Below are 13,945 nucleotides of genomic sequence, written 5' to 3'. Positions count from 1 at the left end.
TTATCGGGTTTCGGTAATCAGATCCGCTTCACGTGCCGAGGTGGACCACAAGATTATGGGTTGGTTGGCAATTCCATCTTTTGCAAATTAGGACGATTCGTTTTAGATTATTAAAAAGGATACTTGGTCAATTATGGCCTAATTAAAATTTATTATCATATTTGGGGAGGATTCCTTCTGTCCCCTAATTTGCAAAATAACCAAGATCTTTGTCCAATTAACAAATACTGTGTCCCGATATCGGACAATTATATGGATGGAGCTATTTTTATTAATTAAGGGCTTCTTTTGCAAATAATAGATTTAGAACTTTAAAACACCAAACTCTCTGTTTCTCATCTAAATTAAGAGTAAAGTAATTATATTCTTGGGGTTTTTTTGAAAATAAATATACTCATGGAGATGAGGTTTTTAATAATAAATCCAAAATTTTGGAGGTTATTTGCTTATTTATTTTCTCGTTTCATATTAAATTACAACATGCTTGGTATTTAAAAAGGATCACATGCTCACCATGAACTAATTTTTTTAATATTTAGAGAAGGTTCGTCGGTTAGTTCTGTTGTGGACTACGCTTGGCCATACTCAAAGAGAAAGGTATAATTAAGGCATGATTTAAAATTTTGAATTTTGAATTCTTAATTTGAAAGTCAACTTTTTTTATGTGGTCCGCTTTTAATATTTAATTTGAACAAAGTAGGTGGTATCTCTTTTGCACTATTAAATTTAGAGGTAAAATCATTTTACAAAATGGAACCCTTTTTATAATAAATTTAATTGGCGGACTAAAATGATCGGCGTTTTCAATGTCTACCAAGGAGCTAAATAAAATTTTAAAATTTTAAGTAACTGAGATAAAAAAAAAAAATGTTTGACATATTTACTTGCATGATAAAAGAGAGAAATTAACTAAATTGATGTACATCTAATATAATAAGTGTCATTAGTATCAAATTATTATAGATAAACATGGGATCCATCAACGAGTTTTAGTCTAAGAAGCAATTAAGCAGTGATGTCCTCTGGTGGGGGGTATTATTTTGGTGCGAAATTCTAGGGTTCTAGTAGGTCCATTCATTGATTAAAAATTTGAGAGCTTTAATTAAAGTATTGTAAGATTTTAGTTTAATATGGTGGAGAATTTATGGAGACTCCCATAAAATATAAACAACTTAAATATTTACGGCAACTGTTCAATTCAAACACAAATTGGTGCATAAGAAATAGTTAATCATAAATTAAGATTCATTTAATCATTCACTTATGTATAAAGTAAATCACGTGATAAGTTATCTACAAAATTTTTAGTATAATTAGTATAATTATTTATAGTTTAGTACTCAAACATAAATTCTTACATAAATTTATTCAAATTAATCATTATATTTTATAATATATACTCATTTTTATTTAAGAGGTACGCATAAAATTATCTTTAAAAATAATTTATTATGCACACATTAACACAAACACATATTTGTTATCAATTCTTCTACTAATTATTGCAGGGCTACCACTTGACACCCTGAAAATAAAAAGAAAAAAGAACTCAAATAATGTACAAGAAAACATGTTAAGTTTATCATGTTAAATAATCTAAACTTTTGGCATTTATACAAAAGAAGATAATAAATTATGAGATTCTTGTACAGGATTGCGTTAGCATCAAATGTATCAAAACATCTATTAATATTAATGTTGACCCAACTAGAATCCATTCAATAAACAGGTGAGGCCTCATCTCATGGGCCAAAACCTCAACATGACAATTGGAAATCTTAACTGATCAAATCTAATTTTGATGAGAGAGGACGAACCCATTTGCTCAAATTTAAGATAAAAACAAAATCCAAGGAGTACGGTGTGGTCCAATTTTTTTTTTTAAGTACATCTCCCCTTTTAAAGTCAAAATGAGTATATGTTATCTTATGTTCACATCTTCTAGGCACAATATTTCTACATAAGTTTGAGAGTAAAGTAATTATTTATTAATATTTTATATTAACATCATCAGGGGAAAGGAAATAGTTTGATCGAGGGGTCTTAGCGTAATATAATTTTATTAAAGTTAATCGTATGATTATAACTCAAATACACCTATTAAAAAAAATAGAGATCACGAGATGATACTGGACATAAGCCTCACTTTCTTAGAAATAAACTGATTAATAATAAAAATACAATGTAAGTAAATAGCAATAGATGCAACTAATCTTGCATAATTATGAATTGATGAGGTAGAGTGACGACTCTGAAAAGAAGCAGCTCTTTACTTGGTTATCGTTGCTAGCTCTATAAGAAGAACACAATAAGATATTTGACAGGTCTAAATTTTTTTTTAATAATGTTGGTATAGGTATTAACAAATGTGTGAAAAAAAGTTGAAATCTTATACCTTTGTTGAGACCGTACAGAGATCTAATACACACAAACTTATAAAACTCTATCACAAGATAGATCCAACAAAAAAATAATAAACAACAAAACAAAATGAGAAAATAGACAACTACATCGATGACTCTTAATTTATTATCTATGTTGACACTTACTTGCTTTTAAGCCTTACAAATGAGTTGTGTCGGCTTAAAGCTCAAGGGCAAGCAGTTATGATGATGACAATCACAATAGCTGCAACAATAGTGACCTCAACGATCGAAGAGGAAACATAACGCTAAAGAGAGAGGAGAAAATATAAGAAACCGATGAAGTAGAACAAGTAAAAAAAGAGAGAAAGTAAAACGAATAAAAAAAACCTTTCTTTTCCTCTCAAGCAGAGAGTAACTAAGAGAGAAGAGAGGGAAAAGACTCGGCAACGACCGAGAGAGCCTCTTAAAAGCAGCGTTTCTCTTTAATTTTTTTAAAACCCTAGCACAATTGAGCTGCGAAATGCCTAGAATATGAGGTTGGTACCATATACCTAGGCATGTTATCTTAGAAGTCCACAGCATGACAACGTATATAACACTACTACAAGAGGTCACAATTGAGATGGAAGTAAAAAGAAATCTTAATGCACAACATGCCTCTAAACAAATGATTTAAACAATGGGAGAGATGGTGATCGGAGAGAGCGGGTTGTGTTCAAAATTTTCTTTTCTCGTTTTTTATTTATTTTTATTATACCAAGTGAACGTATAGAAAATGTGCACCGGATTAATTATACTCTAATTTATTGGAATTTACTACAAATAAGGATAACAAATTTGTGTATTTTGTATGTATAAAGATTTTTTTTATTATAAGCAATTCAAGAATCAAGAATAAGCTTTTGAGTTCCGATCTTATTAAAATCTATCTTCCCACCAAGAATAATTCATAAGATTATATATTATTATATATATAGATGCGTATTGTGTATGTCTATATCACTATATGTCTATATTATTACGCATATAAAGAATGTATTATACTCAATGCACATAAAATAAGTGCATAAAAAGTTATGGAGTTGGGTATGTATTTACTAATGTGATTTTGAAATAGAATTATCTTATAAATTATTTGGTACTTTCTTAATAGAAAAAAAAAGGAGGGGAAATGAATATATATATATATATATATAGAGAGAGAGAGAGAGAGAGAGAGAGAGAGTCTTTTGCAGTTAAGACCTCGTAATTAAAGCAAGCAAGAACCACAGTCCACACTACACCCTCCACAGCGATCACCGGAGAGCAAGTGGCGCGATCGAATCGAGGAAGTCGACGAGTCGATGCAAGAAAGCGTTCTCTCCTCTCGGAGATCAGCTCCCAGCCCGGAGGAGGATGAGGACGACGAGGAGGAGGTCGTCGGCGACGAGTCGAAGACTCGGAAGCACGCGTGTCTCACCTCCCAGATCTTCGCCAAGTACACTCGTCTCGTCGCCTCTTCCAGCCGTTTCCTCGCTGTCGCCTTCTCGGTCCTAGTCCTCCTCTCTGTTCTTGCGTTCTTCTTCTTCCGTTCTAGCCCCGTCGTCTGCGTCTCCCCCTACGACTCTCTCTCCCGCAACGCCCTCTTCACCAGAAATCTCGAGGGCCTCGCATCCGATTTCGGTTCTCTCGGCGTGCCTTGGTGTAAGTTGCTACGAATCTCCGTTTAATTCGATTGGTGATTGGAGTTTTAAAGTTCGGATTTTTGTGGTGTTTTTTCTTGTCTTCTCGTTTGGGGTTTCTTTTTAATTGGCGGAGACAATGGGGGAATTTATGAAATCTTGGCATTTCTCTTTTGATTCATGGCTGCATTCTTGGATTCTTAGCGGTTGCTTCTAACGAGTTCTTGCTCAAAGTTAGGGTTTCATTGGGTTTTTCTTCGTTTTCCCATTTTTAATAGCTTGTTTCTTTGAATCTAGTATTCTCCCTTGCCATATTCCCAATAGTGATGCTTATAATGCCATGATATGCTGCCATTACCTAATTGTAGTTTGTTCATGAGAGTATGGTGCTCGGCAGTTCAAGTGATGTGATGTACGAGTCTTTTCTATTGTCATAGTCTCTCAATTCTTGTTCTTGGCTAAAGGCAGATCGAAACATGGGAAAACAGTAGAGTGGACTACGAAGGATCTGCTCATGGGCTTGGAGGAGTTTGTACCAATATATGAGAATCGTCCAATTAAGAACAACATGTATGGGATGGGATTTGACCACAGTTTCGGGCTCTGGTTCATGACCCGGTGGCTGAAGCCTGATCTGATAATAGAGAGTGGTGCTTTTAAGGGGCATTCGACCTGGGTTTTACGACAGGCTATGCCAGAGACGAGGATTATTTCTCTGTCACCACGCCACCCGGAGAAGTATCTGAAGAAGGGGCCGGCGTATGTTGATCAGAACTGCACTTATTTCACCGGGAAGGACTTTGTTGATTTTGGTAGTGTTGATTGGGGGAAAGTTATGAAGAAGCATGGAATTTCAGATTTTAGTCGGGTTGTTGTATTCTTTGATGACCACCAAAATGAGTTGAAAAGGTAATTTTGTCGCACCCTATCTTAGGCAAAAATATGACGCTTCCACATTGTACCAGTGTCACTCTTCCATCATTAATTCTATTTTTGTTGAACTTCGCCTTTTCTCTAGTGATCCCTTAATTTTCTTTTATTTGGTGATGTATACAAATAGTTTCCATGAGGTGCCAATGTGCCATAATCTTGTCACTGACAAATTCTAGTATGACTCTTGTATGTGCATGAGCCATGCAGTTAACTGACATTACTTATAATCTTTTTATAGCTATAATGGGGTGTGTTTTTAAGTTGTGCACTTTGCTTGCATGTGTAATAGGTTGCAGCAAGCACTGAAAGCTGGATTTCACAATCTCATATTTGAGGATAACTACGACACTGGAACTGGTGATCATTATTCCTTAAGGCAGATATGCGACCAGCCGTACATTAGAGGTATGTTCCTGTGTGTTTACTTCGGTTTTATGATGCATCTATTCCTATATGTGCATTTTCATGCATGACACCTTCATATTGGCATGCTTTTAGTGTCATAATAATGTTAAAGTGATCGAACTAAAATAGCTTAGTATGCAATTTTCTGATTCTTATGGGCTCGTGCTGTAGCTGTGGAATAGCTTAGTGCCTTTTGGTTTCTTAACTGTCTAAAATCTTGTTTCAATGCATAAACAGCCTTGGCACCGCAACCTCTGTTTATGTTATCCTTATCCTTTCATTGAAAGTTGGATCTAAGAAATCTAAGATGAACTTCTAATTATTATGTACTTCAAGCATTGTTTTTCAGCCAAGATTTTGCTTCATGTCATTACACCTTAATATCCTTAGATCATAGAAAGGTGGTCATTTTTGCTATTATCTCCTGATGAATGAAGATTATTTTCCCTTTTAATCTCCTAATGAACCATTACAACTTTGTATAAGGTGACAAAAGGATTACAGAAAATTTCAAATATGACGTCTTAGTTAATTATGGTAGCTAATTAATATTGAACAATCTACACTTTGTTCTCTTACTCTTGCTTGGTTGACTGTTGTGATTAAACACTTATCTCTGTGTTCTCTGCACTGCACATTATGTTCAGTGTTTTTTTGCTATTGTTTGTGTCGACTCCTTTGATAGGACAAATATTTATGCATCTTTATCTTTCCTGTGGCAGTGGATTGTAATTACATATCTCGCTAACTTGACCTTCAAGATGTTTCATTTTCATTTTTCTGCTGTAGGTGGTGGACACAGCTGTTTTACAGATAGTGATGAGGCAAGAATAAGATCCAAAAGGAAAAAGATGTGGGAGAAAGCTGTGGACATAGATGAATTATGCGGGAAGGGCGATGGTTGGTGGGGTGTTAGAGGATACATGCGTGATGATTTTAACCACAGTAATATAGCAATTTCATACACAGACCATTTCAAGAATAGTAGATTTCTGGAGTCAGTGTTGGATATATACTGGGAGCTCCCTCCAGTAGCAGGCCCCTCACTAACTCATCAAACCAGATATGATCCTGCCCGTTCGCCAGATCCGATAATTGAAGATGGTCGATATCGGTCATTTCAAAGGCTTGGGCTAGGAAGATTAGAAACATCAGTTTTCAATGGTTATACACAGATGGTCTATGTTCAGATATCTGTCTCAAACTCTTAGGTATACTAGAAGAAAAATTTTCAAGGTGACTTTTGTTGCACTATCTTTTTTGGCGTATTGAAATCTAACATTTGTTTCATCTTTTTGTTTTTCTGGTTACATTTTATGGTTGAGAACTATGCTCTTATGCATGTAGTTGGATGTCTCCATTGTTAGGACTGATCTTTAGGGCTGTTCGGTTGTCTTAGAATAAATGGTTCTTCTGGGATAAACCCTTTTTGTCGTAGAATAGTGCTGCTGCCAAACCGGTCTTAACTAGCTGAGATAACAGAAATATGATAAATGCATTTATCACCTTTTTCTTTTTCTTATCTCAATATTTAGGTGGGATAAAAAAAGCTCGGCTAATCAAGTGAGTCATCCAATTTTGGCAGGTCATGTATTGTGTCATATTTGGAAGGCCATTTATGTTAACTATTATAATACTATAAGACTTTAATATATTTATATATTATGATGTTATTTGTGATAGTGTTTGTGTAAATTATAATGAATTCAGTCAAATTATTTTTTGGACAAGAATTCTTAAAAAAATAATCTTAAGGAAACAATATAATAATCATAAAACAAAATTACAAATGTCTATTTATATTAATCTTAAAAAAAGACAATAAAATTAATTTGATCATTTGTATACTTTATCCTTCCTTTATCCCCTGATGAGTCTCGCCTTTATCTCTATCTTAATTTTTCTTTTACCCTGCAACTATTCGTAATATTCAGGTAGAAACGGCATCAATAACCACTGCAGGGAGCCCAATGATTTTATCAAGCTTGAACGTTAAGAAATTAAATCAGATTGCTTCCTTTTTTAAAAGATCGAATGGAACCGTAATATAGACAGAGAAAATCCCTTCCTACTATCTTCGCTATAGAGAGAAGGGAAAGAACAAAAAGGTTTCAAAATTTGAGCTTGCCCTTGTGATCAGATAGAGAACAGAGCAACAATAGATCGTAGGGTGACGCATCTTATTCTTTCAGCGCCAACCAAACTACTTCTCTAAAAACAAATAATTCTCAAGCAAATCTCCCAGGAGGAGCCATCGGAACTCATCAAAGGATAAATGCAAATCAGAGTAGTCAACAAGGTAATGATAACACTGCAACCACAATCCAGACGGCAACCAATTTCCAGACCACCTAAAGGTATCAGTTGACTTGTGTCATGATCAGTTGATCCAACTCTGAATCGATAGAGGTCAAACAAGCTGAGATGATTATATAGTGCTTGAATAGTAGTAGTAACTACATAGGGGTCATCAAAAGTGACAACAATACATGAGAAAGATACAGTGACTTAATGACACAGTTTAAACTAAACAACTCTAGAGATGTCTCAGAAGTTCACCATAAGTTTACTTGATACATAATTAACCATGAGAAATAAACCTTGCATCTTCCTCTTCAAGAACATCAGCATCCTTTTGATTTGTATGCACTTTCATCTATGGCTTACAAGTGCTGCTCGTTACTGTCTCAATTACTCCAAGGCCCGAGGGGCTGCACAGAAAAAATAGTTGCACCACAGTAAGCATGATATGATCAATATACTAATATAATAAGGTCTTGTCATCCGGGACCGGTCTCTTTTTGAAGAGATGATGCAGTCAATCATTTACTCTTTTTGGAGAGTGCTTAAAGTCCCGATCAGCGTGCTGTAAGTATCCCTTTTTGTTTTGGCAGAATGCTAAGTTTCATTGATAAATTGCGACAAGTCACATGATCAAGTTGAGAGTTATTTGCTTAGAACCTATCAATCACTGTGACCATACAGGAACCAGGATGAATAAAGTTTGAAATAGCACATATAACAAGGAAACTTTATATGAAGAATGATGCCAAAAGATAAAAAGAATTTGTAAATTGTGCTCATTTCATTATATCAAGGAAGAATAATGAAATTCAGTTTTTTGTCACTTAACATCATGTCATATATTACAATCGCTACTTTGCCATTGCTACAAATACAATGACGTGAATGATGAGATTACACACTGACAAGACTTTAAGTATGAAAGACAATGGTTATATAATAGCTTTTTAAATTCAAAGTGTCAATAGTTAGTTGATAGGGTTCTTTGGAAGAAGTAATATGTGTAAGATCTCAGACATGATGAAAAACAGATGATGCATGACTGAGAAACAAATCAACAAAACAATGAAGCACCCAGAGATCAATAAGAATGAATACAAGTAGAACATCATACAGATAGATATAGATACTATGTCCATACCATTTCCAGTTGCATCTGAACCCTTCATGATTCTCAACTTCTGACATGAAATGATGAACATACTGCAGTTGCAAGCATAAATAAGAATATCAGAAATAATTTTGTATACAAGTGATAAGAATAATTTATCACTAAGAAAATAAAAAACAAGTTACAAATCTTTTTTAGGAGAAGCATGAAAATGTAACTTACAGTTATAAAAAGTAAATGTTGTTTATAAATTTAAAAGATCTCATCCATTAAGTGAACACCTTGATTTGGTGCACAAGTAATATGTTGAAATATGGAGGATATGTATGAAAGAAGGTCTTTTCATAAGTTATTAATCTAAACTTATTCTTGTCAGACTTATTTTTGAAAGCTGTATATCTTTGTTGGGGAGTCGATAAGGAAATGAGGTTGCAAGAGTAATCCTTCCATACATTATTCTAGTAGAACCTATTTTTCAAATAACATAGATCTTTGTCGATGCCAAGTCTTGTCTATAAATGATGTGTTCCATTCATTATAACTATAGCTTCTTCTTAGCTACAATTGTACCTTCACCATATGAAGTCAATAAAAAAGTACAAAAGTTATAATACTCACTCCCATGGAACATCACCAACAAGCATCCAGTCACCATCCTTGTCTTCATAAGTAAGAACATACTCAGATCTTTGAAGAGTATCAATCATTCGACTCTCACTAATCCTCTCTCTGCTTGATACTTCATTTGAACTGCATTGGCCTGAAATGTGCAAATTAAAGAGAGCTCTTTTTGCAGAAAGACAATCTCAAAAGCAATAAAACGTCTTTTATTGGTTGCTTGTCAACCTCCACACAGAAGGGAAAAAAAACAAAAGAGAACCTCTTCTGGGAGACGCAAAAGAACCAGATAAGAGGTCCTAGTGTGATCACTTTCTATGTCTGCAGAATTAACAGAATAATCAAGTACTCCTAAGCAGGCAGCAGTAAAACTAATGAGTTGGTCAGAGATCCATCTTCGGTTAAAATGTCACACCTTCACACCTCATCACATTAGATAACAGAGACAGAAAAACTGAAAAATGTCCTACCATACCAAAAACCAGCTAATAAAATGAAAATATAAATCTATTGGAGCTCACCGATGATAAAGCAGCTGAACATCTTCTCAAGAGCAAGTGAAAGCTCCTTGTAGTTAGAGTAGGTTTTAAGATCCACTTTTCTAAGATATGGTGCCCCATCCATGCTGACTTTAATATATAGACATCCCACCTCTTGTTTCCCTTCATCATCTTCTTTGTTTTTGGAGGAGTTTGAAGCCATCGTATTCTTTCGGTAACTCCGGATGGGTGGCCAACCTACAACCTGTGCCCTATCATATATAATTTTGCTTAATCTCCTGACAAAACATGTGTACTGCTGCAAGACTCTTACAGAAATAACCACAGTCTTCATGAACTATGCAAGCTTAAAGAGGCTAACAGTGACACCAGTACTGAAGGTTTTCTCCAGGGCAGAAAACTTCAGTAGAAAAGATAGATATGATAAATCTAAACAATATAAAAGAGAATATCGGTAGAACTTTCAAGCTTAGCAGATTAAATGCCATGTTATAAGGAAAATGCAACTCAAATCACCTAAACGATGGATAATAGAAGTTATGTAAAAGAGTAAGATTACTCGAGGACAGACTATGGTAATAAACCTATATGAATTAAAGTTATGATGAAAAAGAAGAGTTATCTAATTCCTCTTTTCCAACAACAACAATGAATGAACTGCTTATTACATTAGCACATAACTGAACAAGAAAGCAACCAGCAGTTGATTGAACAAATGAGGTAACATCAACTAACATTTAGAGATGAAAACAGAACGCGATGAGCAAAGATTGAAGACATCAGTTACACAAAACTTTCACACTAGTATTCATAAAAAAATGTAAACCAGGAAAAATTTCAGTAATCTAATGGGATTAATAGCAAGAACTAGCATCGAGATAAAATTTAAAGCAAGCCAAAAGAAACTCGAACATACTTCGCAGCAGGCGCAGCTACACCAGAACCAACTTTTCCCTTATTTTCCTGGCCCGTAGCCTTTCCCACCCCACCGAGATCCTTCGCCGGCGACGCCACGGGGAGCTTCCCACTTCCATTTTCTCCTCTAGGCGAGAACAAAATCCCACCTTTCCCCAAACCCACCTCCGATCCCCCTCCTCCGGAGAAAACCCACTTCGTGGATCCATCAATAGCATCAGAAAACCCCCTCTTCGCCCCAGAACCGAAGCTTTTGGGGAGCCCAAGAGTGAGACCGACCCCTTCCCCTCTCTCGGGAAACTCAGAACCGGGGAGCCCGAGTCTTAGCTCCGTTTCCTTGAGATTGAGATGACCAACGAGCTTGCCGTTGTCCTCAGAGTTTGACACAGTCGAGGAGGAGGAGGAGGAGGAGGAGGAGGAGATCTTGGTCGAGTTCTCCATGGCGGATGTCTCTGCCAGGCCTATGTAATCGTGCTCTAGTGGTGGCGTCATCAGAACTAGTGTTTGGTTTCTAAGTGGAGGGGAAGAGGAAGAAGCTTCGTGGAGCGCAGTAATGGAGGTTTTGGGTGGTGTCTGTGATCTATATTCTCACTTTTTAACAGAGTGGGAAGAAAGGGGAGTGGAGAGTGGAGAGTGAAGGGAGAGAGAGAGAGAGAAACAAAGAATCCAGGAGAAGATTATGTTGAGCAAAAGGATTAAAGTGCAATAAAGGTTAGCAAAAAAGTCTAATTTATAAAATTATCTCAACCTCTTTTGCAAATAAAACCACTAATCCTGCTTACTATTAGCATTAAACAGATAGTTATCAGAGAGGATTAGCCGAAAAGAGAGGGTGCTTTGTTTAATATTAAACTTTGTTCGTGATGGGAAAGACGTACTCTTTTTGGGGCAGACACACCGACAAGTGACTGAAAGTTCTCCGACAGCGTTGCAGATAACTCTCTCACCCTGATCACTTTTCGTATTCTTGTCATTAAAAGAATGGCAGGATTACACTTCACCCCCCACATTTTGGTAAACTTACAATCCAAGCCCTCCTTTTTCGTATTTGCATTTTGAAACCTACGGTTCGGGCTTTATTACGAGAATGAGTATTTTGTCCGGACTCAGGAACTGCACTTGATATTTTATTTCAAAATATCTTCCACGGATGAGGGCGAGGGCTAACCGTTACCCATAATTAACTTAGCATATTCTTTTAGGACAAAACCTAAATTTATAATAGTATAGGGTGTGAAATGTAAGTTTCTCCAAAAAAAAAATCTCTCACAGACAGGTGACTGATCCCATTTATTAGGGGTAGAGAAGTAATTTGATGTAACGAGATCTCCCCTTCAATGCGCACAGCAATGCTCGTGTGGTTAAAGTACTCGAGAGGTAATTAGTTCTACATTTATTAACGCAATTAAAATAATAATAATAATAAAATATAGGGCATAAATTATAAATTTCTCATCTTCTCCTCCTGCATCTTATTGAGATATATGCAAGTCAATTAAAGTCTGCAATAACCGCAGCTTTCCCGGTCGTCGTCCTCATACATCGATCTCACACCCCCCCCCCCCATGCCGATCGATGCCGGCATCATCCGTCATTATTATCGTGCTCGAAACCACCCATCCCACGCCTCAGATCGGTCGTCGATGGCCATCCGTGCCCATGCATGCGTGCTACCGACCTCGCCGGTGCCATCAATGTCAGTCCATTCCTCCTATGTTCTTTTCCAAGAAACACCAAGACTCCACTGCCTGAAACCCCACCCAACCTGCCCCTTTTCCTATTCCCATTCCTCGATATATATAAAGCCTCCAATGGTTCAAACGTTAACCTTCATTAATGACACTACAATTTTCACTTTACACCCTCTCCTTTTATGATTCTCATAAAAATACTCCCTAACAAAAGTGTATCTTAAAGAGAGACGGGTAAAAGAAATCAATATCTGTAGTGTAAATCGTAAATTCATGAAGAGATAGGTTGCGAAATGTAAAGTTGCCTTGAGATAAAGGCTTGTGCTATTGTGGAGTAGTTTTAGTTTGGTTTGGTTTGGTTTTGCTTTTCGCAAAGCAATATCATTAGGAGAATGGATTTAAGCCCGACAAGGCACCGAACCCGTTTGTCGTGGGGCGTAAGTCAACACTTGTCCGTGACTCTCGACCCCAGGTCAATTCACCGGGGCCGTTTGACAATATTAATGTTTTTCAACTCCTTTTCCTGTTTGTCTTAATCGGTTCACCTATTTTTAAGAACAACTTTCGTTGATTAGGTGCGAAGCTTCTCTATTTTCCTAATTATATTAATAGGCAGAGCCAGAATTTTTAGGCAGGGGGGCCAAAGTTACTGACTGACTTACATAATATTAATAGACATTGTAATTAAGTATTTTTTTTTCTATAGAATTAGACAGGACAATTAGAAAACATTTAGTGTGGGCCCCACATAAAGAATTAGGTGTACCCGTTCCTATGAACAAAATAAATAATGGGCAAATACTTGTTTAATATAAAAATAATTGACAAATTTTAAGGATTTATTTGTGTTTCGAATCAAATAAATATGAAATAAAGATATTTATCTCCTGTTAATTTGTATTTTTGTATGTGCATTAAAAGGTGGCCTGGCTACAGACATATTACCAGTAGCTTTTCCAACATGCTGCAAAAGAACAATTTCCAACATGCTGCGTGTTTCTCCTGCAAACCTTTGCACAAGTACCCAAAATTTCTATGCGCCCCCCCTCCTTAATTGCAACTAGTTACTAGTGTGCACACGTGCCACAAGAATCCGTGTATTCTTTTTTCTTAATGCTTAAAAGATATATATATATCACAGGCTTTTATACCCCCCACGTCTTTGCTTTAAAAAATTATATTTTTGGTTGCAACGGTATTCTCAAAATCAACTATATAAGAGATCACATAAGATACATATTAAGCGGTGCACCTGAATCTTATTGGTAATAATACCAATAAGTTGGCTAGCGTTCAACAGCTTTGTGCTTCTTGTCTGGTTGGAGGTTTGATTTTGTTGGTATATTTTCATTGTCAAGTCCAAGTCTTTCTATTCCTTCCTAGGTAGTGGAACCTTATCTTTGATTGATACTTTGGAATTATTATAGATTTTTTGACTAAA

At 36.0% G+C, this 13,945-nt stretch overlaps 2 protein-coding genes across 2 annotated transcripts; one reads left to right on the top strand and one right to left on the bottom strand.

The window, feature by feature from the left end:
* The first annotated feature begins 3,595 nt into the window (after positions 1-3,595).
* Positions 3,596-6,655, top strand: LOC140767256 (uncharacterized). Its single transcript, XM_073107107.1, has 4 exons — positions 3,596-4,049; positions 4,492-4,936; positions 5,250-5,365; positions 6,155-6,655. The coding sequence occupies exons 1-4, from the start codon at positions 3,710-3,712 to the stop codon at positions 6,574-6,576; spliced, it is 1,323 nt and encodes a 440-aa protein (XP_072963208.1). The 5' UTR covers positions 3,596-3,709; the 3' UTR covers positions 6,577-6,655.
* Positions 6,656-7,769: 1,114 nt separating this feature from the next.
* LOC140767528 (auxin-responsive protein IAA19-like) lies at positions 7,770-11,500 on the bottom strand. The gene is made up of 5 exons (XM_073107473.1): positions 10,815-11,500; positions 9,920-10,149; positions 9,399-9,540; positions 8,811-8,872; positions 7,770-8,076 (listed from the first exon to the last, which is right to left on the bottom strand). Exons 1-5 carry the CDS (start codon positions 11,303-11,305, stop codon positions 8,057-8,059), a joined length of 945 nt encoding a protein of 314 aa, XP_072963574.1. The 5' UTR covers positions 11,306-11,500; the 3' UTR covers positions 7,770-8,056.
* Between the last annotated feature and the right edge of the window lie 2,445 nt (positions 11,501-13,945).

Source organism: Typha angustifolia, chromosome 1 (assembly GCF_048772165.1).
Source record: "Typha angustifolia cultivar Huaian chromosome 1, ASM4877216v1, whole genome shotgun sequence".
In the NCBI taxonomy this organism is placed as follows: Eukaryota; Viridiplantae; Streptophyta; class Magnoliopsida; order Poales; family Typhaceae; genus Typha; species Typha angustifolia.
Note: the sequence above shows the minus strand (reverse complement) of the source record. Positions and strands in the feature narration are given on the sequence as shown.

What these genes read in the sequence shown, in the direction of transcription:
- LOC140767256 (XM_073107107.1), top strand. Translation starts at nt 3,710, where the DNA reads ATGCAAGAAAGCGTTCTCTCCTCTCGGAGATCAGCTCCCAGCCCGGAG. An exon ending in TTCTCTCGGCGTGCCTTGGT is followed by an intron (nt 4,050 to 4,491) that starts GTAAGTTGCTAC and finishes TCTTGGCTAAAG; the next exon opens with GCAGATCGAAACATGGGAAA. An exon ending in CACCAAAATGAGTTGAAAAG is followed by an intron (nt 4,937 to 5,249) that starts GTAATTTTGTCG and finishes CATGTGTAATAG; the next exon opens with GTTGCAGCAAGCACTGAAAG.
- LOC140767528 (XM_073107473.1), bottom strand. Translation starts at nt 11,305, where the DNA reads ATGACGCCACCACTAGAGCACGATTACATAGGCCTGGCAGAGACATCC. An exon ending in GTAGCTGCGCCTGCTGCGAA is followed by an intron (nt 10,150 to 10,814) that starts GTATGTTCGAGT and finishes TATATATGATAG; the next exon opens with GGCACAGGTTGTAGGTTGGC. An exon ending in TTCAGATGCAACTGGAAATG is followed by an intron (nt 8,077 to 8,810) that starts GTATGGACATAG and finishes TTTTCTGTGCAG; the next exon opens with CCCCTCGGGCCTTGGAGTAA.